The 24843-nt window shown below is 42.3% G+C and overlaps 1 protein-coding gene across 1 annotated transcript in view; it reads right to left on the bottom strand.

Annotated features, from left to right (window-relative positions):
• LOC126095163 (aminopeptidase N-like) overlaps positions 1–24843 on the bottom strand; it is a 297387-nt gene that overhangs the window by 188532 nt on the left and 84012 nt on the right. The window contains exon 6 of the mRNA XM_049909885.1: positions 11217–11397. Coding sequence (XP_049765842.1) covers positions 11217–11397 — 181 coding nt within the window. The remainder of the gene's footprint in view (positions 1–11216; positions 11398–24843) is intronic.

The following is a 24843-nucleotide window of genomic DNA, read 5'->3' as shown; positions in this document are numbered from 1 at the left end:
TATTTTTGAATATATAAATAAAAAATTGCAAAAAAATGTTGTGAATTTTCATTACAATTGAAAAAAAATCATCTTTAATAACTGAACTAAAATTTTGTAAAATCCCTGTGTTAAGTTGTAGCCCATATTCCAATAAATAATCTGTAAAAAGTTCAACTTCCTACCTCAAATACTTTGTGAGGAAAGATGTAATTTATAAGCGTTATTTTAACATTGCAAGTATAGGGCGTTCCGGAGCCCCTTAAACCTAACTAACCTAAGGATATCACACACATCCATGCCTAAGGTAGGATTCGAACCTTCGACCGTAGCAGCAGCGCGGTTCTGGATTGAAGCGCCTAGACCCGATCGGCCACAGCGGCCGGCGCATCAAAAAACTTCTTGCATCACCACGGTTTCCAGAACTCCTGAAGACAGACTGAGTGTGGATATTGTATCACAGACACAGTCCATTTGACTGTTCAGAGATGTCACTAAACCGACCCAAAGATGTAAACAACGATGCAGAGCAACGATTATTAGATGGAGGGGGTCCGACAGCCTATCCGTTCCATTCCACCAAGAAGGAGGTACGCAGCTCATGTTGTCTGTAGTTCAACCATGCCTAGACGGTCAATACCGCGGTTCGATCGCGTCCGCATTTTTACTTTGTGCCAGGAAGGGCTCTCAACAAGGGAACTGTCCAGGCATTTCGGAGTGAATCAAAGCGATGTTGTTCGGACATGGAGGAGATACAGACAGACAGGAACTGTCGATGACATGCCTCGCTCAGGCTGCCCAAGGGCTACTACTGCAGTGGATGACCGCTACCTACGGATTATGCCTCGGAGGAACCCTGACAGCAACGCCACCAGGTTGTATAATGCTTTTCGTTCAGCGACAGGACGTCGTGTTACGACTCAAACTGTGCACAATAGGCTGCATGATGCGCAACTTCACTCCCGACGTCCGTGGCGAGGTCCATCTTTGAACCACGATGCCATGCAGCGCGCTACAGATTGGTACAACATCATGCCTGATGGACCGCTCAGGATTGGCATCACGTTCTCTTCACCGATGAGTGTCGCATATACTTTCAATCGTCGGAAACAAGGCGGCGAGGGTGAACGCCTTAGAAACACTGTTGAGCGAGTCAAGCAAGGTAGATGCTCCCTGCTGTTTTGGGATTGCGTTTTGTGAGGCTGACGTATGCCACTAGTGCTCACAGAAGACGCTGTAACGGCTGTACAATACGTGAATGCCATCCTCCGACTGATGTGCAACCATATCGGCAACATATTGGCGAGGCATTCGTCTTCATAGACAATTCGCGCCCCCATCGTACACATCTTGTGAATGACTTCCTTCAGGATAACGACATCGCTCGAATAGAGTAGCCAGGATGTTCTCCAGACATGAGCCCTATTAAAAATGCCTTGGATAGACTCAAAAGGGCTGTTGATGGACGAAGTGACCCATCAACCACTCTGAGGGATCTAGGCGGAATCGCCCTTAAGGAATGGGACAATCTGGGCCAATAGTGCCTTGATGAACTTTTGGATAGTATGCCACGACGAATACAAGCATGCATCAATGCAAGATGCTACTGGGTATTAGAGGTACCGGTGTGTACAGCAATCTGTACCACTACCTCTGAAGGTCTCGCTGTGATGCAATGTATGGTTTTGATGAGCAATAAAAAGGGCGGAAATGATGTTTATGTTGATCTCTATTCCAATTTTCTGCACAGGTTACAGAACTCTCGGAGCCGAGGTGATGCAAAACTTTTCTTATGTGCATCTAATATAGTCAAATCACTCAGAAGATTTTACTTTCAAAGACAATGGCCACGTAGGGCTACAGACACAAGTTAACGTTTCTCCCTGTATCCACCTAAATTTGGGTACACGCCTGCAGCCATCTAAGTACGAGAGACTGAAGGAAGCCGTGTGTGCCGGCCGGAGTGGCCGAGCGGTTCTAGGTGCTACAGTCTGGAGCCGCGCGACCGCTACGGTAGCAGGTTAGAATCCTGCCTCGGGCATGGATGTGTGTGCTGTCCTTAGGTTAGTAAGGTTTAAGTAGTTCTAGGTGACTGATGACCTCAGAAGTTAAGTCCCATAGTGCTCAGAGCCATTTGAACCATTTGAAGCCGTGTGTGCCGCGCGGGATTAGCCGAGCGGTCTGAGGCGCTGCAGTGATGGACTGTGCGGCTGGTCCCGGCGGTGGTTCGAGTCCTCCCACGTGCATGGATGTGTGTGTTTGTCCTTAGGATAATTTAGGTTAAGTAGTGTGTCAGCTTAGGGACTGATGACCTTAGCAGTTAAGTCCTATAAGATTTCACACACATCTGAACCTTTTTGAAGAACTGCAACAGCTAATTAAACGCTATTGTCAAGAATTATAAAATAGGGCTGCTGATAAAATATCAATATTCGTTCCAAAAAATATGAATATATATTGGCGATACTTCTTTCTCTGGTATATAGACATCAAAATGGCAATATCGAGTGTCGATATGTTTATTTTATATTACGTTTTTCTCACAATTTTCGGAAAATATTTGTAGTCGTCCTTTTCAAGATGTAGTAGGGCATAATTTTACTTTCACTATGGGAAGGACTTATTTCTTTTTGAGCCTTCATCACCTGTAATGTTTCTCTTTGACTGTGTGACGCAAGTATAGGTGGCATAAAGTAGTTCGACTGAAGGGGGGGGGGGGGAGGAGGACGTGAGGGAAGGGAGGTGTGAATGAAATAATAAGATTTCCGATGTGAAGAAATAGCACACAAATATTTAGCTCACCTAGTGTGCTATTTCTGCACATCGACATTCTTCAAAAATAGTTGCTGAAAATGATGAACAAAAATCTAAAGGACAAGAGTGGTCTATATGGTGAGCGGAGACGTGTGAGGGGAAAGCTGACATAATCGGCGCTGGCTGCCATCAACGGAAACCGCAACGTGTAGCTTCACCACGTAATTCTGAAACTACGACTGCTAGGTGGTTGGCGTTTGCAGAAATGAAAAACAGGAAATCGAGACGAAGTGTTCCGGACAAATATGGTAAGCGACGAAACCGAACGATGGACCCACAGACGCCTTTTATTGTGACACTTACATGCAGTCACCATTGTTAGCGAAGGGGTTATCGCCAAGCGTGAACGTGCAACGTTTTGCTTTCAGTTCCTGCACTAAGGGGGATACGCAGGCCGCTGATTATCTAATAAGAAATTAACACTAAAATATACAGTCTAAAACCGGCATTATGTTTACAATGTGCAGCCGATATTTGCTTTTGCCGGTCCGTCGAATATTTTATCCGTCGATATATCGGTACGTTTTTCGATACATCGATTTCCGATAGTTACAATCTTTATATATCGATATATCGGATTCCCAATATTTTTAAGAATAACAATAGTCCTACTACTAAATGATCCGAGAGTGTTTGAAAAAATTCTTATCCTACTGCAGAGGCCAGTGCAGTATTGTATCAAAATGCCAGGACGAGACATGCAACAGCTCCTTTAACAGGTACCAGTGTACAGTAATTTGTAACATGTGACAAGCGGAAACAGTACTGAACTTGTGTCGAGGTGTGGCATCTGTGAAATTTGAACCCAATTAGATGGCATCTTAATCCACTACCTTATATTTGAGATGCATTTGCATTAACTAAGATAATATGCCATATTAAAGTCAGTTGTGGCCTATACTCTCACATTTGGAAGTACAGAGATCGTGTAAAAACATGGAAAGCCCATGAGAAATGAATGCCTGACCATAAAAGCAGATGCTCGCCAACCCTGCGGATTGCGCTGTTGTATTTGCCCACGAACGGCACATGTGGAGTGGCCTCAGTGTCTTGCAAGTATCGGTGGTGGTCAGAACAGTCTTCTGTACAATTGTGAGTGCATTATGTAGGAGCTAAATGAATTGCACCGTTGGCAAACTGTTGCTTCTCGTACGGTAGATACTACCGTAAGCGAGATAGTAGCTGAAGTGTTAGTTTCAAGAGGCACCATATCGAAGATTTATGCCACATACAGGGAAACATCATCCGCCAAGTCACAACCCGGACGAATGTGTATCTCGACTGATCGTCACAGACGATGACTGGAGAGGATTGTGACAAAAAAAAGGACGACGACAGCTGTAAAAGTCACCGTGGAACTGAATGTCGCACTCGCAAACCTTCTCGTCATCAAAACAACACGAAAGGACCTTTGTAAGCTGGGAACTGCAGGGTCACCCGGAATTCAAAAACCATTCGTCAGTGTTACAAATGTCTGTAATACGAAAATGTGGTGTCAAAGCCATGAGACTTGGACCACAGGGCGATACAAGAATGTCATTTGGTCCGACATGTGTTCATAGTTGCTGCAATGGTTTGTGGACCATAAGATTCCTGAAATGTTCTCACATGCCCACAGTCCCGACCTTTGGAATGAGTTAAAAAAATAGACTTTACTCCAGATCCTAGAGTTCATTCTCTGGTCGCGACTTTGGAGGAAGAACAGGCTGCCATTCCTCCAGTCATTCAGACTCCTGCCCCGAGCAGAGTTGAAACCACTGCAGCAGGCTTTAACTGCAGGGTAGCAGAGGGCGAGTGGTTCTCTGCTGGAGGTTGCCACTGGAGTGAAAGGAGGAGGCAGCCAGTCAGTTGATAGAGCGCTCTGTTGACGAACTCGAGCAGGCGGTTCAGCACATCTGAGACAGACTGGAGCTAATGGGAAGGGATCCTCACACCCCCGCACATACGTTTGCCGAAGCAGGTGGTCCCTCGGACGGTAGCGGCAGCCCGGCGACCACTGCACTGTGGTGACGGCTGCAGCGCGGTGATGCGGCGGTAGCCTGGCGTCCCTGTGCCGGGGTCCGACACCATGCCAAAGGTCGTCGCTTAGCAGCGCGGCTGAGGCAGTGCGACAGGTCTGGTGATGGACGAAATGGACTGTGGATCGTCTGACTTGCCGACAAGCTGCTTAAAGCCAATTTAAATCCCATTTGTGTGTGGTAGTATCTGTGGAAGCCAGCGTCAAAACATCCGGAGTGTGGTCAGTGGCCCGGTACTGTGTAACCAGTAGGTCGTTCACTCGTGTGCTCGTTATCCCTCACGTGGAAACACACACACCCATGCCCGAGGAAGGACTCGAACCTCCGCCGGGACCAACCGCACAGTCCATGACTGCAGCGCCCCAGACCGCTCGGCTAATCCCGCGCGGCTACAGTTCTTCAATGGTATCAACGGGAGAGCTGTATGCTTCATTTTTGTACATGGAATGTATTTGCAGTTGCGAATATGGACGACCTTCAGTTGTCTAATGGACTGTGCGAGACCTGGACTCGAATCCGCGGTCGCCTTATCACTTCGGCTATCTGAGCATGCTTCAAGGCCAAAGCCAAACTTCCGTATGTCGTCGTCCATGTGTTAAAGTTTGGGTCCGGCAATGAGTCGTGTTCACATGACCTAAGTGGCTCACGTGACCACTCATGACAAGTGAGAAATCTGGGTTCAAGTTCTGGTCCCGCACAAATTTTCACTGCCATCATTCCGTTATACAGCGGAAGGTCGCCCATATTCGCAATGCGAATACGTTCCACGTATTTTATAACAGCTTCAGTGCACAATCCTTCAGGCATGCATGCATTACAATATTGTATTTCACTTTTCGGATTTGCCCCTACAGAAAAATCCAGTGAACAGAGGCGAAAATTGTTTCTTTACAGAGGCACACTTATTGGAATGTTTTGGTCCCTACTAGTGTATACTTCTACATACATACTCCTCAAGCCAACGTTGCCGGCCGGTGTGGCCGAGCGGTTCTAGGTTAGTTAGGTTTAAGTAGTTCTAAGTTCTAGGGGACTGATGACCTCAGAAGTTAAGTCCCATAGTGCTCAGAGCCAAGCCAACGTACAGTGCATGACAGAGGGTACCCAGTACAACTTCTAGTCATATTCTCTTTCCTGTTTCAATCGAAAATAAAGCAACGGTAAAACGACTTTCTACTGTATATGTCTCCATGCGAGCCCTGATCCTCTTATCTTCGAGGTGCTTACGTGGAATGTACACTGGCAGCAGCAGAATCGTTCTGGAATCAATTTCGAATGGCAGTTCCCTAAATTTTGTCAATACGGTGCTCCACCGAAAGAACGCCGTCTTCCCTCGAAGGATTGTCAGTTAGGTTCGCCAAGCATCTTCGTAGTAATGATTTGTGACCATAATGGCTACTTTTGTGAACCGAGACTGTGTGGGATAGTTATTATTTGTAATTTCAGCTACCAGTCACTTTTTTAGTTTTTGTTTTATGCTTAATCTAACATAATACAAAGCGTTTCGAACATATTCTGTTGAACTTCAGGTGTTTATACATACGTATACACATACATACGTACATACATACAGTGAAATGTTACTTAAAAATAAACTGTCTTAAACTAGATTAACCTAGAACTCATTGTCCACTGGTTGTCACTGTAGTGGCTGGTATGGAATTTGGGGGAGGGTGGGTAGGGGAGCAGTGGATGGCCAGAAATTGATGTCAGTGATGTTTACTGCTGGTTTTTTTCCTTGTGGTTGACGATATATGATAGCACAGCCTGTACAGGATGCAGATAGTTTTGTATCAGTTGTGTGTTGCGTAAATAGCGAGAAAGGCTTTTATATGACAGTTGATCACTTACGATTTCATCACCTTGCAGTTTCACTTGCATCACTGGTGTAATGGCAGAGCTGTTGAGGAACATTACACTATTCCACATTGTATTTTGTAACTGATTTCCGACGTAATTCACTGCACAAATTGCTTCGACATACATGTAAACGTTATGCACGTACCACAAGATGTCGGATTTGTAGCATGTGAGTCAGTATCGATAATAGAGGTTTCGTATCGATAGTAGGGTATTGCCAGATTTGTACTCATTTATCTACATTAATACATCTTGAATCTATTGGGTTAGAACTGACTTAAGTCTGTTGAAGAATTTTGAGTTTCTTGTTCGGTTATTTTGTTATGTTACCTCCATGCTTTGCGTTATGTATGAAAATTTCCATTTGTTCCACGATACCCATTCCCTTACTTTTTCCTATTTCGTGTAAAATTTCGAGGTTGTCTCAGATTTTCAAAGGGTGGCTTGTGCCTTTAATGTGAGTTGCTACCGCTGATTTGTTACATTTATCAAGTCTGTAGCAGTCTAAATGTTCTTTGAACCGAGTTCTGAAATTTCTGCCTGTATGGCCGATATAATATTTATTACATTGGCTGCAAGTAATTTTATAAATGAGAGATGCAACAAGACTTGTATCTGGTGATTTTATATTGTGAATGAGCTTCTTACTTAGGTTGTTGTTGGTTATGAAGCTGATGTTTACTTCTGTGTTTTTGAATAGTGTTACTAATTTGTCGGACACTATTCCAAGATATGGCATTTTTACATATTTGACTGCTGGGGCACTGTCAGTTGTGAGTGTAGTTTGATTTTTCTTGTTCAGTTTATTTTTTATCTGTTGTGACATGGTATTATTTAGAGAAGGATCATATCCATTGTTTATTGCGTTATGTGTTATGGTTTATATTTCTTGTTGGAGCTATTTATGTTGAAGTGGAAATTTGTGTGATCTGCACAGCATTGACCTATAAGTAGCTTTTTTATGGGAGGTGGGATGTGTAGAGAAGTTTGGTATAGTGGTGTCAGTGCTAGTAGGTTTTCTCTAAACACTGAAAGCTACCTTTTGGTCCTGTTTTGGTTTTTTTTTATCTCAAGAAAAGGTATGGAGTTGTTCTCTTCCTGTTCAAGGGTGAATTGAATATTTTTATGTAGGCTATTGAATTTAAAATGGTTTCTCATTTCATCCTCTGTGCCATCAAATAGAATGAGGGAGTCATCTAAATATCTCTTATAGAATTTAACTTTGCTTGTGATGTTATCATTTAGTGTCAGTATTTTATTTTCTATATGGTTGATAAATATTTCAGCTATTAGGCCACTGAGAGGGCTTCCCATTGCTAGTCCTCGGTCCTACTTTTAAATTTTATTGTTATGGGAGAAGTAATTATGTGAGAGTACTAAATTAAGTATGTCTATAAATTCTATGATTTCTGGTTTGCTCATTGTCTTGTTTCTCAGTAGGTTCATTTTCATTATCTCAACTTTTTTACCTACAGGTATACTGCTGTAAAAGTTTACAATATCTGGTGATATAAGCTTAGCTTGAGATGGTACTGTCAAATCTTTCAAACTGTTGGTAAGTTCATAGCTGTTCTTTATGGAATATGATTTTTCAAATGTGTATTTTTCTACAAGTATGTCATTTTGATCTCTCATTAATTTGTAGGCTGGTTTATTAATTGAGTTCACAATAGGCCTGATAGGCATGTTGGTTTTATGGAGTTCTGGTTGAGCTTTGAGTTTAGGGGCTGTTGGGTCCGTCACAATAGGTTCTCATACTTCGTCCTTAGTGCAAAGAAAGTTACTGTTGTTGAGACATTTTCTTATTTTAGCTTGAAGCTTTGGTGTGGGGTCAACCTGGACTTCATGTATGTGGTTGTTTGCAAAGAATTCGAGTGTTTTAAGTATATAATCATCTTTAAACATAATAACTGTTGTGTACTCTTTATCAGATATTACTGCCATGCCATTATGGTTTTGCAGTTACTTGTTGATTGATTGAAGTACATTTATTTCAAAGTTGTTTGTTTTTGATGCTTTAGTGGTTATGTGTTTTTGCATAATTTTATTAGTCTTGTGGCCTATTACTGTTTGTTCAGCGTTGTTAAGTTTTGCAAACTCACTGGCTATCTTTAGTGAGTATATGGTGTCTTTTATGTTGTTGTGATTGATGCTAGGATTTATGTTCTACTTCAAACCCTTATTTAGTAGTGTCAGTTCTGTCTGACTGAATTGAATGTTAGCTGAATTTACAACTCTTGGGAAAAATTTGTGGGGGTTACTGTTCTTATTTACATATTTACCGACAGGCAGCTTGTTTCTCTTTCTCAAATCGTCAAGCTTCTTTTGATGAGTGCTGTTTACTTAATTTATGTGTTTTTTATTATATTTCCAAGGATATCATGGAGTAATGGGATCTGTGCTAGATGTGCTAGTAACATTAATTCCAGATATGTGCTGTAAGCTAATTTGTTGAGGTCTTCTTTCTTTTTATATAGTTGTTTTACTTCATATCTTAGCCAGAACTTCTCACCTCTAGCTTTAGCAAGTTGTGCTGAGATATTTACAGGTAGTCTTAATGTTCACATATTTAGGTACTATGTTTTCGTATAGACAGGTTTTGTTGAATTTTGTATCAAGACATGTTTTAAGTAACTTTAATCTAATGTTTCTGTATGTACGAAACACTTACCACTTGGCTGGTTGAATCATAATTATTTTCGGCCATAATGGCTACTTTTGTGAACTGTGACTGTGTGGGATAATTATTTTGTTGACGCCGACCTACATAGGGAGAAACGACCGTCATAATAAAATGGAAATCAGAGTTCGCACGGAAACATATAGGTGTTCGTTTCTTCCGCGCGCTGTTCGAGATTGGAATGATAGATAGTTATTGTGAAGATGGTTCCATGGTCCCTCTGCCATGCACTTACAGGGTGTTTCAAAAACGACCGGTATATTTGAAACGGCAATAAAAACTAAACGAGCAGCGATAGAAATACACCGTTTGTTGCAATATGCTTGGGACAACAGTACATTTTCAGGCGGACAAACTTTCGAAATGACAGTAGTTACAATTTTCAACAACAGATGGCGCTGCAAGTGATGTGAAAGATATAGAAGACAATGCAGTCTGTGGGTGCGCCATTCTGTACGTCGTCTTTCTGCTGTAAGCGTGTGCTTTTCACAACGTACAAGTGTGCTGTAGACAACATGGTTTATTCCTTAGAACAGAGGATTTTTCTGGTGTTGGAATTCCACCGCCTAGAACACAGTGTTGTTGCAACAAGACGAAGTTTTCAACGGAGGTTTAATGTAACCAAAGGACCGAAAAGCGATACAATAAAGGATCTGTTTGAAAAATTTCAATGGACTGGGAACGTGACGGATGAACGTGCTGGATAGGTAGGGCGACCGCGTACGGCAACCACAGAGGGCAACGCGCAGCTAGTGCAGCAGGTGATCCGACAGCGGCCTTGGATTTCCGTTCGCCGTGTTGCAGCTGCAGTCCAAATGACGCCAACGTCCACGTATCGTCTCATGCGCCAGAGTTTACACCTCTATCCATACAAAATTCAAATGCGGCAAACCCTCAGCGCCGCTACCATTGCTGCACGAGAGACATTCGCTAACGATATAGTGCACAGGATTGATGACGGCGATATGCATGTGGGCAGCATTTGGTTTACTGACGAAGCTTATTTTTACCTGGACGGCTTCGTCAATAAACAGAACTGGCGCATATGGGGAACCGAAAAGCCCCATGTTGGAGTCCCATCGTCCCTGCATCCTCAAAAAGTACTGGTCTGGGCCGCCATTTCTTCCAAAGGAATCATTGGCCCATTTTTCAGATCCGAAACGATTACTGCATCACGCTATCTGGACATTCTTCGTGAATTTGTGGCGGTAGAAACTGCGTTAGACGACACTGCGAACACCTCGTGGTTTATGCAAGATGGTGCCCGGCCACATCGCACGGCCGACGTCTTTAATTTCCCGAATGAATATTTGATGATCGTGTGATTGCTTTGGGCTATCCCAAACATACAGGAGGCGGCGTGGATTGGCCTCCCTATTCGCCAGACATGAACCCCTGTGACCTCTTACTGTGGGGACACTTGAAAGACCAGGTGTACCGCCAGAATCCAGAAACAATTGAACAGCTGAAGCAGTACATCTCATCTGCATGTGAAGCCATTCCGCCAGACACGTTGTCAAAGGTTTCGGGTAATTTCATTCAGAGACTACGCTATATTATGGCTACGCATGGTGGATATGTGGAAAATATCGTACTATAGAGTTTCCCAGACCGCAGCGCCATCTGTTGTTGAAAATTGTAACTACTGTAATTTCGAAAGTTTGTCTGCCTGAAAATGTACTGTTGTCCCAAGCATATTGCAACAAACGGTGTATTTCTATCGCTGCTCGTTTAGTTTTTATTTCCGTTTCAAATATACCGGTCATTTTTGAAACAGCCTGTAAGTGCGGTTTGTGGAGTATCGGTGTTGATGTAGATGTAGGTAAACTAAGCGTGTACTGCCTGTGGGTACAGAACGGCGTGCTCACCAGGTCGGTGTGGTAGGCCCAGTAGGTGGCGAAGCCCTCCTTCAGCCAGAGCACGTTCCAGAAGTCCGGCGTGACGAGGTCGCCGAACCACTGGTGCGCCAGCTCGTGCGCCATCGTGGTGACGGCGTAGCGCTGCGCCGCAACCGAGCTCTCGGCCTCGTCCGCCAGCAGCGCCCGCTCCCTGCGGCGGAGGAAACCGGTTGGTCATCAGCCAATTAAAATTTCTCTGTCTAATCAGGATTGAAAAGAGTGGCCTGCTAGAGACACTGCCACAGTGTTTTCTACCGGGTGGTTATAGTTAAACTTTCCCTATTTAATACTTTATTGTGCGAGTAGAAAACTTGGTAGCCTTAATGTCGAGGACATGAGAAAGAGAAGTAATGCAGAATCAGTTGAAAGACTTTTGGTTCAAATGGCTCTGAGCACTATAGGACTTAACTTCTGAGGTCATCAGGGCCCTAGAACTTAGAACTACTTAAACCTAACTAACCTAAGGACATCGCATACATCCGTGCCCGAGGCAGGATTCGAACCTGCGACCGTAGCGGTCGCGCGGTTCCACACTGAAGCGCCTAGAACCGCTCGGTCACTCTGGCCGGCGAAAGACTTTTAATGTGATGCTACAGTACATCACACCATTACATGCTGGTATCATTACTGCATCAAAAGAGGCTCACTATGGCGAGCATCAGTGTTCGAAAGAATCTGAAAGCGCAGCACTGCATTCTGCACAGCAGAAGTATGCATGTCCGCACGTATGCTGGCTACCTCTCTAGATATGCTGCGCTTCAGATCAGCATGTGTGTGCATGTTCCCCTGATAAACTCTGTCCTTCAGGTAGTCCTACAACTCGAAATCGCAGGGAGTGAGACCAGGTGATGGTGTCAGGGAAGATAATGGTTTAAATGGCTCTGAGCACTATGGGACTTAACATCTGAGGTCATCAGTCCAATAGAACTTAAACCTAACCCAAGGACATCACACACATCCATCCCCGAGGCAGTATTCGAACCTGCGACCGTAGCGGTCGCGCGGTTCCAGACTGAAGCGACTCGATCCGCTCGGCCACAGCGGCCGGCTCGTGCCGGCGCTAAGCAAACAACAACTAGCAAACGATGTGGCCGAGAACCCGGTAACATTCTGGTCCTACGTAAAAAAGCTAAGCGGGTTTAAGGCTTCCATCCAGTCCCTTGTTGACCAATCTGGTGTGGCAGTAGAAGACAGCAAAACGAAAGCCGATGTTTCAAATTTCACATTCAAGAAATAGTTCGCGCAGAAAGTTAAGGGCTGGCATACTTGTCGGCGACGCTTGAGTCGAGAGCATCTGACCACTACGAGCGAGCATCGTAGCATCGCCCACCGAGCATACTGCAACCCCTCCACATCTACGCCTGCCGTCCGAGATACGTGCTGGACTTTTTGTAACTTTCTGTGTTACGCCGGACCACTCACTGGAGATTATGGGCAGCCAGACTTGGGAATTACTGTCTCGCGGGCATCACTACAACACAAACGGCCGCATTTCGAGTGGTGCCTCGACCGTGAAGTGTGCACTGTTGACGAATTTTGTCGCACAGTGCTCAGCGATTAAAAGCAGTTCTGCACTTCACCAGACGACCGTCATCAGCCGGTATGGCGGTGACTCGGGGAGACGTCCCACTATTCCAATATTTTTGAATAGCAGAGCGGTGTTATTCGTGGCGAACCACTGGGTATGACTTGGGGTCACAGGTGGCAGTAGGACGAAACACTGACGGCACATCCTGCGCACTCTTGTGCTGCCATTTCAACAGGAGAACGACCGTCCACACACGGCTCCTGTCTCTCTGAAAGATAAGCGTGATGGTAAGGTTGTCTCGTGGCCGGCCAGACCCCCACATCCGTCGCCGATAGAACGAGTCTGGCATCAGCCCAGACGTCAACTGGTATCTGATCAGGCAAGCGGGAAAGATCCGTGTCTAACATCTAAACACAGCGGTGAAAATCAGTTTATGAAGTTCGCTTTTTAAATGGAAGGTAGCAGAAGTGATTTACAAAACTAAATTTTTAAGAGAAGATGCGGGGCAAAATTGCTAAAAAAACTCGAATTTTTTTATTGCGTAATTTATTACATTGACTCTTTAAGAATAAGTTCGCCAATTTTCATAATCGAATTCTAACTAGAAATATGATTTAAAAACGTTTCTTTGGGCGTCTGAACCTGCCACACCCCGTTTTTATATGCTGTGATCCAGGCCTTCTCTCTGCTAGAAATTTTAGTGCGTTATTTTCGTTCACACAATCGAAACGAACTGCAGATGGGTATGGAAGGCTGTGAGAAAGATTATTTTTGCTTGTTCCTTTGTTTGCAACGTGTTTTTTTTTTTAAATAGCGTGCTACAAACTTATTTTACATGTTGCTTTTGCATATATCAACCTGTTTTGCTCGACATCGGCCGTTACAGTGAACGAATATTTAAAAAAAAAGGAAGAAATGTCGAATTTCACGTGTAAAGGTACAGAAAATTCCAATAATAGTGTTTCAGACGCTGATTCTACACGTGAAGAACAATTTTCGAAAACAACTCACTGAGTACATCGACGACAAAAACTAGTGATGTAATTGACGATGCTGTGTGCAGTGCCTTTTTGAATTGTGTGAACAATATATTTCGTGTGAAACGGCGGCAAAGCGCATGATGTGGAATATAATAGACCTCGCTGGTGCTATTGTACGCTCTGAGTTTTACATATGTAATTAAATGTTCCTTGGTTGTTGTGTTCGATGTATTTTACCTGGAACTGCAAGTATAGTTGCTCGCACTAAATGTGTTTTACTCACTATTACATATTCACCTGAGTCGACTCTAATAGCTTATGGGCCCAGCGATGCATTTGAAACACATAATATAATAGCGAGAAAGTATTGGAAAAGTTCCAAGTGGCGCAGTTGGGTGAAGTAGGACTTATCCTTACAAGACGAACGCAACTCTTTTGTATTATTCTTTTCGTCAAGAAAGACCAAGGTTACCGTTAAAATGATCGTGGCACAAATTCTGCAGATTGAAAGACTTATGGGTCGCGAAAACTATGCAACATGGATATTTGCATTAGAAACGTATTTACGTATAGACGACCTATGGGATGTGGTGTATGGGACAATGAAATCAACAGATCAGAATTATTCGAGTAAGGATAGGAAAGCAAATCAAAGTTGATATTACTAGTTGACCCAGTGAATTATGTTCACGTCGAGAAAGCTGCAACGGCGAAAGAAGTCTGGGACAAATTACAAAGTGCATTTGAGGATGGAGGTCTTACAAGAAAAGTAGGATTATTATGTGAGTTAATTACCACTCAGGTGGACAAATGCAAGAGTGTAGACGAATATGTAAACAAAATAATAGCCACATCGAACCGACTAAGAAACATTGAATTTGAGATCGCTGACGAATGGATAGGGACACTACTGTTGGCAGGACTGCCCGAAAGGTATGCACCTATGATTATGTGGCTGGAAAGCTCAGGTATACCAATCACGGGTGACAGTGTTAAAGTGAAAATCCTACAGGATTTAAAGAATACTTCAAGCTGTCATGTATTGGAGAAAGGAACTGAGAAATTGCACCTACTCTTTATTTTAAAAAAATCATTGAGGTGCTATAGATGTCATAAGAAGGGGGGCATATTGCATCTCAGTGCGGAGAAAAAGTAAACCCAATGTCAGACACGCAGCAGAGAAGATATGTTGCTGATAGCCCAGAGAGAGGGAACAATAATGAAGGTAAGGCACTCTCATGTTTTATTCTTTTGGAGATATGGGTAATCGTCAACTGGGTTGGAAATTTGGCCTCAGGTGCATCTGTGCATATTGTTAAACACAAATCTCTTCTTTATGATGATAAAGATAAGACTTCTATGGGAATATACACTGTTGGTGGCAGCGAGCTCCAGTGTCATTTGGCTGGGAAACTAGACCTACATGTAAGTGTAAATGGTGAACCCGATATGGTTACAACATATGATGTTTCATTATGAAAAAATTTTGTGACTAACCTACTGTCTGTAGGGGAAATTGTCAAGAAGGGAAATACAGTCATTTTTGACATGCATGGAGCAAGAGTTATCAACGAAAATAGTGAAGTTATAACTACAGCAAGTAACGAAAGGGGTATTTTTAAATTGGATAACACTGACAGTAAACATAGAAATGTTAGTCATTCAGTATACTCAGCGGAAGGTTTTTTATGGCACTGCAGACTTGGACACCTAAATAGGAAGAGGGATTGGTATAGGGAATACAGAATTATAGTGTAACCAAGGACCCTTCTGAGATATGCATAAAAGGAAAACAAGCGAGGCTACCTTTTAAGACTAGTAAAAGTAAATCTACAGAGGTCTCACAGTTAATCCATACAGATGTATGTGGCCCGATGGAGTGTGAATCCATAGGTGGGAGCCATTATTTTCTTAAGTTTATTGATGATTGTTCGCGATATGCTTATGTTTATTTTCTTAGTTCCAAAGACCAAGTGAGTGACATTTTGAGGAGTATTGTAATATGGTCGAAAGGAGGACGGGAAAGAAGATTAAGGTTATGTCTGATAACGGGAGAGAATATGTTAACCAGAAACTGAAGACACTTCTGGCAAAAATGGGAATCAGGCAGCAAACTACCATAAGGTACAGCCCATCTGAAAATGGGGTTGCTGAGAGGGTTAATCGGACCATTGTCTAAAAAGCAAGAAGCATGATAACTGATGCTGGATTATCAAAAGATTTTTGGGCAGAGGCAATATCAAAGGCCATATATTTGAACAATAGATCACCTACAAAAGTGTTACGGAATAAAACTCCCTATGACATATGAGTAGGAAGGAAACCTGACCTAAGCAATATAAGGGTTTTTGGATGTAATGCAATGGCGCACATTCCAAAACAACTAAGAGGAAAATCGGACCCGAAAGCTGAAAAGTATATTTTTGTAGGTTATTGTGAGACTTCAAAGGGCTATCGATTGATGGATCCATTGAATAAAAGGATAGTTACAAGCAGAGATGTAATATTCTTTGAAAATAGACTCTGAAGAGGGCAATACTACTAAGTTAACTGCACCTAGTTCCAAGAATGAAACCTTATGTGAAGAAAGAGAAAGTGAAGAACAGGAAGAGGACAGTCCAAGGCAAATGAAGACTATTTATGATGACAATGAGTTTGAGGACGAACAAAATGAAGAGAACAACGTAAGGCGTTCTTCTCGCGTACCAAAACCGAAAGAATATCCGGATTTTGAAACGTATGCAGCCCAGTCTTTTAATGATGAGCCAGCAACAGCAGAAGAAACAATGAGCGGTCCAAACTCTCAAGAATGAAAAGAAGCGATGGAGAGAGAATTGGAATCTTTATCTCAGAACGAAACCTTTGAATGGGCAAATATGTCAGCAGATAAGAAGCCATTACAGGCAAGATAGGTATCCACTTTGAAGAGCTCCGAACATTCATCACCAAGATATAAAGCACGACTTGTAATAAAAGGATATTCGCATAAATAAGGGGTAGATTACAAAGAAACTTTTTCAGCCATAGTCAAGTATGCCTCACTGAGATATCTTATAGCCTTCGCAGCAAAACTAAATTTAGCAATTCATCACATGGATGTAAAAACAGCATATTTAAATGGGAACTGGAGGAGGAGATATGTCATCCCACCAAGAGAAGCTATGAAAACGAGATCGGAAAGGGGAAAGATTTGGCGTTTGCGAAAAGTATTTATGGGACTGGAACAGAGTGGACATTGCTGGAATCGATATCTACACAAAACTCTAATAAATATGAATATGAAGCAATGTAAGGCAGATCCCAGTGTATACTACAAAAGGGAAAGAGAAGCGATAATAATAATGGCAATATGGGTGGACGACTTCTTTATCCTGGCTGAAAACTAAAGTCAGATCAGAATTTTTAAGAAACAGCTGCAAACCAAGTTTAAGGTGCATGATTTGGGGGAAGTTCAAAAATGGCTCTGAGCATTATGGGACTTAACTGCTGTGGTCATCAGTCCCCTAGAACTTAGAACTACTTAAACCTAACTAACCTAAGGACATCACACACATCCATGCCAGAGGCAGGATTCGAACCTGCGACCGCAGCGGTCGCGCGGTCCTGACTGTAGCGCCTAGAACCGCTCGGCCACTCCGGCCGGCGGAGGAAGTTAGACGTTATTTAGGTATACAGATTACTAAGGATGAAGAGAGACAAGAATTGAGAATAAATCAGTTATAATATACAGAAAAAATCTTAAATAAATTTGGCATGAGTGTTTGTAAACCCGTAACTACTCCGATATAAATGAGACAGATGTGGAATGTGATAAGAATGTTCCATATTTAGAATAGTAGCGAGTCTGTTATATTTGTCTCAAACGTCACGACCCAACATTGCTTTTGCCATTAATGCAATGAGCAGATATTGCATAGACTTAAAGGAAAAGTACTGGAAAGCTGTGAAAAGGAAATTTCAGTACCTAAGAGGAACTTCAAACAACGAATTAAGATACCATAGAGAAGATAATGGAAAACTAGAAGGCTACAGCGATGCAGACTGGGGGAGTGAATTGGGAGATAGGCGCTCCACTACTGGCTGCTGCTTTAAATTAATGGGGGGCATCATTTCATGGTCCTGTCAAAAAACAAAAAACAAAAAACTGTTGCAATGAGTACCGTACAGGCTGAGTATATGGCGCAATCTTACACCACACTGGAAGCTTTGTGGCTAAGAACATTAATATGTGAAAGAGAACCCAATTTAATAGTGGAACCCATAACGATCTTCAATGACAATAAAAGGGCCATTAACCTAGCTAAAAATGATGTCCCTAGTGCTAGAACAAAACATATTGATATAAGGCACCATTTCATTAGTGACCACATAAAGCAACAGAACATCACCGTGGAATATACCTGCGCACGGAAGACATGTTTTCTGACCTGACAAAACCCTTGGACAAAGAGAAGTTTGAAAAGATAGTGGAACTATTTGGTTTATCTTGTGTAGGCAAGCCACAAAATATATGTTCAAATGGGGGTGTTGGAAATGTGTGAACAATATATTTCGTGTGAAACGGCGTCAGAGTGCATCATGTGGAATATTATAGACCTCTCTTGTGCTATTGTACGCTCTGTTTTAAGTATGTAATTAAATGTTCCTTGGGTGTTGTGTTCGATGTATTTTACCTGGAAGTCGGCGACTGGCCGCCCAGAATATACAGTGACCCCGGCCGCCGGCTCCGTTAACTGTGGAGCCTTATTTAACGCCGCTACTGACATTTACAAGCCTGTTCTCGTCGTGCTATGTTTCTACTCCACAACTAAGCAGTGCTACGCTCCGGTGGACGTGCTGTTTGATGATCCGGCTGCGCTCTGGACTTATGCTATACTGGAACAACGTTAACTGGGCTTAGTATGTCAGCAAACTTGTGATTTTCGCGGGAATTCTGCGTTCCACTTGTACTTCCTGGACATTGGTATAGCCACCAACAACTTATATAATTTTCCATCAGATATTCATCTACAACTTGGCGCTTGGTTGAAAGGGTACAGTACCACCCGACATTGAAAATAGGCACAACATACTTCATTATTTTTGTCAGAACAACACATTTTTTTTGTAAAATAACTCAATTTCAATTAATACAGCGAAGCCAGATACCAGTGTGGGAAAGAATGACAATTTATTTATTTAATTGATCACATGTGCACTCCCACAAAGTAAATCCCTACGTCCAGTTTGGTGAGATCTTTTGAAATGAATGAATGTATGGTCGTCTGCTAACCACAGATAGTGAATGTGAATATATGATCATCTTTGAGTCGATCCTTTGGCCACCTTTGGTGGGACCAAAGAGATGAAATTTACCTGAGCTGTGAACGCCTGAAATGTGGCTGACGAATAGGGTAGTAAGGTGCTCCCCCACTTCGACAGAGGTGTGAGAGGACCTCGAGAACGGCCATGTTTCAGCACTCTGCCGCTGGATCTTGTGCTGTTATGACCTGTTTTAGTTGTGCTCCGTAATGACGAAAGAGTGGAGACATACTATGCATGTGGAATATTTAAGAGTAGTTTGAAATAATAATTTCTCTATTTCAGGAACTTTTGTGGGGAGAATTAAATGTCAGGCAGGTAATATTAATGGGATTGTAGTAATATTCGGAAGTGACCAACGCTCACAATGAAACCACGTGTAGCAATAAGTTGAAATACTTCCATGTGCTTAAGTTAAGCTGAATTACTAGCGTGTGTACAATAAGTTGAAATATTTAAGAAATGGCGTGTGTACCATAAGTTGAAATATTTAAGAAATGGCGTGTGCAGGACTTGAAATTAGAGACGAGTACTTCCACGTGGTGAGTACTGTGTGAGTCTCAAACGGTGTATGAGACAAAGCATAAAGAGAAGTACTCGTCCATGGTATCAGTTGAGGACTCGCGTGTGTGATGAATAAGTTCATAATATCACTTTGCGTGATACGATTCCGTGTGACGCTATATTCAAACTCTGAGAGAGAAGCAAGATGAGTCGGCCGTCTATCCAGCAACGCCACTTGCCTTGCATTGCACAGGAAGACGTGCATATATCTCCAGAGTTCATAGTAGGAAAGTAGAATTACGAAGTGGGGCAGTGTCGTGTGAAACTGGGATAAATATTAATTGAAGTGGGAAAGCTGAAAGTGATAATGTTGTGACTATTACCTGTGTAGTATTTCATATTGTAGTGTGGTGTAAGTCGTGTAATTTGGGTATGTGTGGTTTGCATGGGAGAGTAGCGAGGTAGTTTCAAAAGATTAGTGGGTTATGCGTGTTCCTTTTGTACTGCTCGGTCTGGAGGAAAGTTTCGTGATGATGATTGTGAGAGTTGAAGGGTGAGAAATAATAAAAGATCCACCATCCTATCCAGAAAGTGCACTGTAGCGTTAAATAATTACGAGACCATAATATAGAGATTCACCAATGTAAAGTCATGCCCACTGGGCGGAATTTCTCATGTGTTATTGTTGTAGGTTATTGAATTTGTGTGTTTAGGCTAGAGAATTTATCGGAATAAATAAGATAGTGAAAAGAAAAAGATTGGTGGACTTTTCCATTGAATTGTATGTTGCCATAATGTCCCGAATTTATAATGTGTGTGCCATTCATATTCAGTGTGGTGGCCACGTGTAGGCAAAAGCCCTTAAATAAAAAAGGAAAGAAAATGTGGTATTGCCAGTGCGTAGTGTACAGTCAGAGTTCTGTAAATTACTGATAGTCAGATGCGTGTTTCTGTTGCGTATTATTCATGCAGGAGGATAATTTGTAACTTAATTGTGAGTACGAGAGTTCATGTTACTCGATAAATAAGAATGAATCCACTCGCTTGGCAGACCACTCATCTTGCAGGCCTGACTGCTTGATGCCACAGTATGAGCAAGGCATGTGGGTGCCTCTCATGGTAACAGAATTATTGCCCGCGTGAGGTAGCCGAGCGGTCTAAGGCGCCTTGTCACGGTTGGCGCCGCTCCTCCCCGTCGGAGGTTCGAGTCCTCCCTCGGGCATCGGAGTGTGTGTTGTCCTTAGCGTAAGTTAGTTAAGTTAGATTAAGTAGTGTGTAAGCTTAAGGACCGATGACCTCAGCAGTTTGATCCCATAAGACCTTACCACAAATTAAAAAAGAAAACTGAATTATTGCTATCAGTGTTGTGTCAGTAAACCGTAGAACGGTGACATATTTATTGTTTCATTCCTAGTTATAACACTAGCCAATCCTGAACTGCTGAAAAAATGTGTACAAGGGTAAACACAGAATACAAATGAGAGCTACAATCACTTTATATGGGTGCATTGTCCAAAAAGAGTAGTGTCCTCAGCTGCTGTGAAGATAGCTGAATGTGACGCCTGCCTAGTGTTCAGTAGTTGAAATGCAGATAGGATTAAGGCCTGCAGAGACTAGGCTTCCATCCAGGTGCGTTCACGCTGGAGATATTCAGAAGCATCGATGGAGCGCGACTGGACAAATTTCAGGCAGCAGAAGAAGAAATGCAAAAGTTGGCTAGCGAAAGGGGGCAGGGGGAGAGATTAGACGAGGAAGGGAATGAAAGTTATGGATGTGGACAGCATTAGTCACTTAAGGTATTGCAATATTGTCAAAAATTGAAGTAAACATTTTAAATGCGAATTGCCGTAAACTGACTTTTTGAGCTTTAATTTACCTTTTCTCAGGAACTATAAAAGCTGACTTCCCGAAATTTGTCATAGTCATTAAGAATTAGTAACTGAATAATCCTCTGCAACACTTTTCCATTATCTTTACTCTGAGAAAAGTTCTGCCTTAAAATTCGAGAACAATAGAGCAGTCCCGGCTAACACAAAACTAAAAAATTAATTTCAAAGCAACTTCGACCTTAAACAAAAATCTGTTCCACAGGTTTTATTAGATTCTTATGCATATGTAAACTGTGAAATTCCACTTTTATTGCCTGATCAGTTTACGAGGAGGATACGTTGTAGAAACAATGGTAATTAAAAATTCGAATTCTTATAAAATGTACGCCAATGTGCATTTTCTAACAAAAATTGCATGGAATATCAAGCATTATATTGTACACAACAGTCTCAAGTTTCACTTACTTAGAAGTAATATTTTTGGAGATATGTATGTTTAAGTACGCGAATGCATATTGCCCTAAGTCTGTTCTTAAGGTTGATCTATTGCAGAATCTTATAACATATTCAGAGCTTAAAAATAGGAGGCATCTTAAACAGAATGACCTTTTTCATCCTAACCGCAAGGATTTTAAAAAGCAAAGTCGTAAGTTTTTCATATGACGTCCTGAAAAACACGGATCGAGGCAGGGAGGTTGTTGCAGACTTCCTTAAAGCATTTGACTCAGTAATACATCAGCGCTTCTTAATGAAAGTACTACCTTGTGTGGTATCGCATAAAATTTGTCAATGGACTGAGGATTTATTAGTAGTCTTAGTAGGTAGGATGCAGCTAGTTCCCTCGAATGGAGAGATATTGACAGATGTAACTTTGGGAAGTGTTGTCGGTCCGTTGCTGTTTATGTGGCATTCTACATCTACATCTACATGATTACTCTGCAATTCACATTTAAGTGCTTGGCAGGGGGTTCATCGAACCTCAATCATACTATCTCCCTACCATTCCACTCCCGAACAGCGCGCGGGAAAAACGAACACCTAAACTTTTCTGTTCGAGCTCTGATTTCTCTTATTTTATTTTGATGATCATTCCTACCTATGTAGGTTAGGCTCAACAAAATATTTTCGCATTCGGAAGAGAAAGTTGGTGACTGAAATTTCGTAAATAGATCTCGCCGCGACGAAAAACGTCTTTGCTTTAATGACTTCCATCCCAACTCGCGTATCATATCTGCCACACTCTCTCCCCTATTACGTGATAATACAAAACGAGCTGCCCTTTTTTGCACCCTTTCGATGTCCTCCGACAATCCCACCTTGTAAGGATCCCACACCGCGCAGCAATATTCTAACAAAGGACGAACGAGTGTAGTGTAAGCTGTCTCTATAGTGGACTTGTTGCATCTTCTAAGTGTCCTGCCAATGAAACGCAACCCTTGGCTCGCCTTCCCCACAGTTTTACCTATGTGGTCTTTCCAACTTAAGTTCTTCGTAATTTTTACACCCAGGTACTTAGTTGAATTGACAGCCTTGAGTTTATTTATTTATTTATTTTTTGACTGGTTTGATGCGGCCCGCCACGAATTCCTTTCCTGTGCTAACCTCTTCATCTCAGAGTAGCACTTGCAACCTACGTCCTCAATTATTTGCTTGACGTATTCCAATCTCTGTCTTCCTCTACAGTTTTTGCCCTCTACAGCTCCCTCTAGTACCATGGAAGTCATTCCCTCATGTCTTAGCAGATGTCCTATCATCCTGTCCCTTCTCCTTATCAGTGTTTTCCACATATTCCTTTCCTCTCCGATTCTGCGTAGAACCTCCTCATTCTTTACCTTATCAGTACACCTAATTTTCAACATTCGTCTATAGCACCACATCTCAAATGCTTCGATTCTCTTCTGTTCCAGTTTTCCCACAGTCCATGTTTCACTACCATACAATGCTGTACTCCAGACGTACATCCTCAGAAATTTCTGCCTCAAATTAAGGCCCGTATTTGATATTAGTAGACTTCTCTTGGCCAGAAATGCCTTTTTTGCCATAGCGAGTCTGCTTTTGATGTCCTCCTTGCTCCGTCCATCATTGGTTATTTTGCTGCCTAGGTAGCAGAATTCCTTAACTTCATTGACTTCGTGACCATCAATCCTGATGTTAAGTTTCTCGCTGTTCTCATTTCTACTACTTCTCATTACCTTCGTCTTTCTCCGATTTACTCTCAAACCATACTGTGTACACATTAGACTGTTCATTCCGTTCAGCAGATCATTTAATTCTTCTTCACTTTCACTCAGGATACCAATGTCATCAGCGAATCGTATCATTGATATCCTTTCACCTTGTATTTTAATTCCACTCCTGAACATTTCTTTTATTTCCATCACTGCTTCCTCGATGTACAGATTGAAGATAGGGGCGAAAGGCTACAGCCTTGTCTTACACCCTTCTTAATACGAGCACTTCGTTCTTGATTGTCCACTCTTATTATTCCCTCTTGGTTGTTGTACATATTGTATATGACCCGTCTCTCCCTATAGCTTACCCCTACTTTTTTTAGAATCTCGAACAGCTTGCACCATTTTATATTGTCGAACGCTTTTTCCAGGTCGACAAATCCTATGAAAGTGTCTCGATTTTTCTTTAGCCTTGCTTACATTATTAGCTGTAACGTCAGAATTGCCTCTCTCGTCCCTTTACTTTTCCTAAAGCCAAACTGATCGTCACCTAGCGCATTCTCAATTTTCTTTTCCATTCTTCTGTATATTATTCTTGTAAGCAGCTTCGATGCATGAGCTGTTAAGCTGATTGTGCGATAATTTTCGCACTTGTCAGCTCTTGCCGTCTTCGGAATTGTGTGGATGATGCTTTTCCGAAAGTCAGATGGTATATCGCCAGACTCATATATTCTACACACCGACGTGAATAGTCGTTTTGTTGCCATAAGAAAAAATCGCAGGGGGTAAGATCAGGGCGTGCTACATTTTCATCACTCGTTCTCGGCCGTCCAGAACTTTTCCCTTTGCACAAACACCCATTCTCTGTAAACTGTTTATACCAACGTTTAATACACCACATATCAGGAGGTTTAACACCATACTTCGTTCGAAATGCACGCTGAACAACTGTCGTCGATTCACTTCTGCCGTACTCAATAACACAAAAAGCTTTCTGTTGAGCGGTCGCCATCTTAGCATCAACTGACGCTGACGCCTAGTCAACAGCGCCTCAAGCGAACAAATGTACAACTAAATGAAACTTTATAGCTCCTTTAATTCGCCGACAGATAGTGCTTAGCTCTGCCTTTTGTCGTTGCAGAGTTTTAAATTCCTAAAGTTGTGGTATTCTTTTTGAATCACCCTGTATTTTCTTGCCGGTTGCTTTATAACCTTCTTTGTTGATACGTGTTAGGAGGTGTGCTGGGGGTCTCGTAAACTGTGCCTCGAGCAGTGCCTAACTGT

This window comes from Schistocerca cancellata, chromosome 8 (assembly GCF_023864275.1).
Source record: "Schistocerca cancellata isolate TAMUIC-IGC-003103 chromosome 8, iqSchCanc2.1, whole genome shotgun sequence".
Lineage (NCBI taxonomy): Eukaryota > Metazoa > Arthropoda > Insecta > Orthoptera > Acrididae > Schistocerca > Schistocerca cancellata.
The sequence above is the reverse complement of the archived record's forward strand: the minus strand, read 5'-3'. Positions and strand labels throughout refer to the sequence as shown.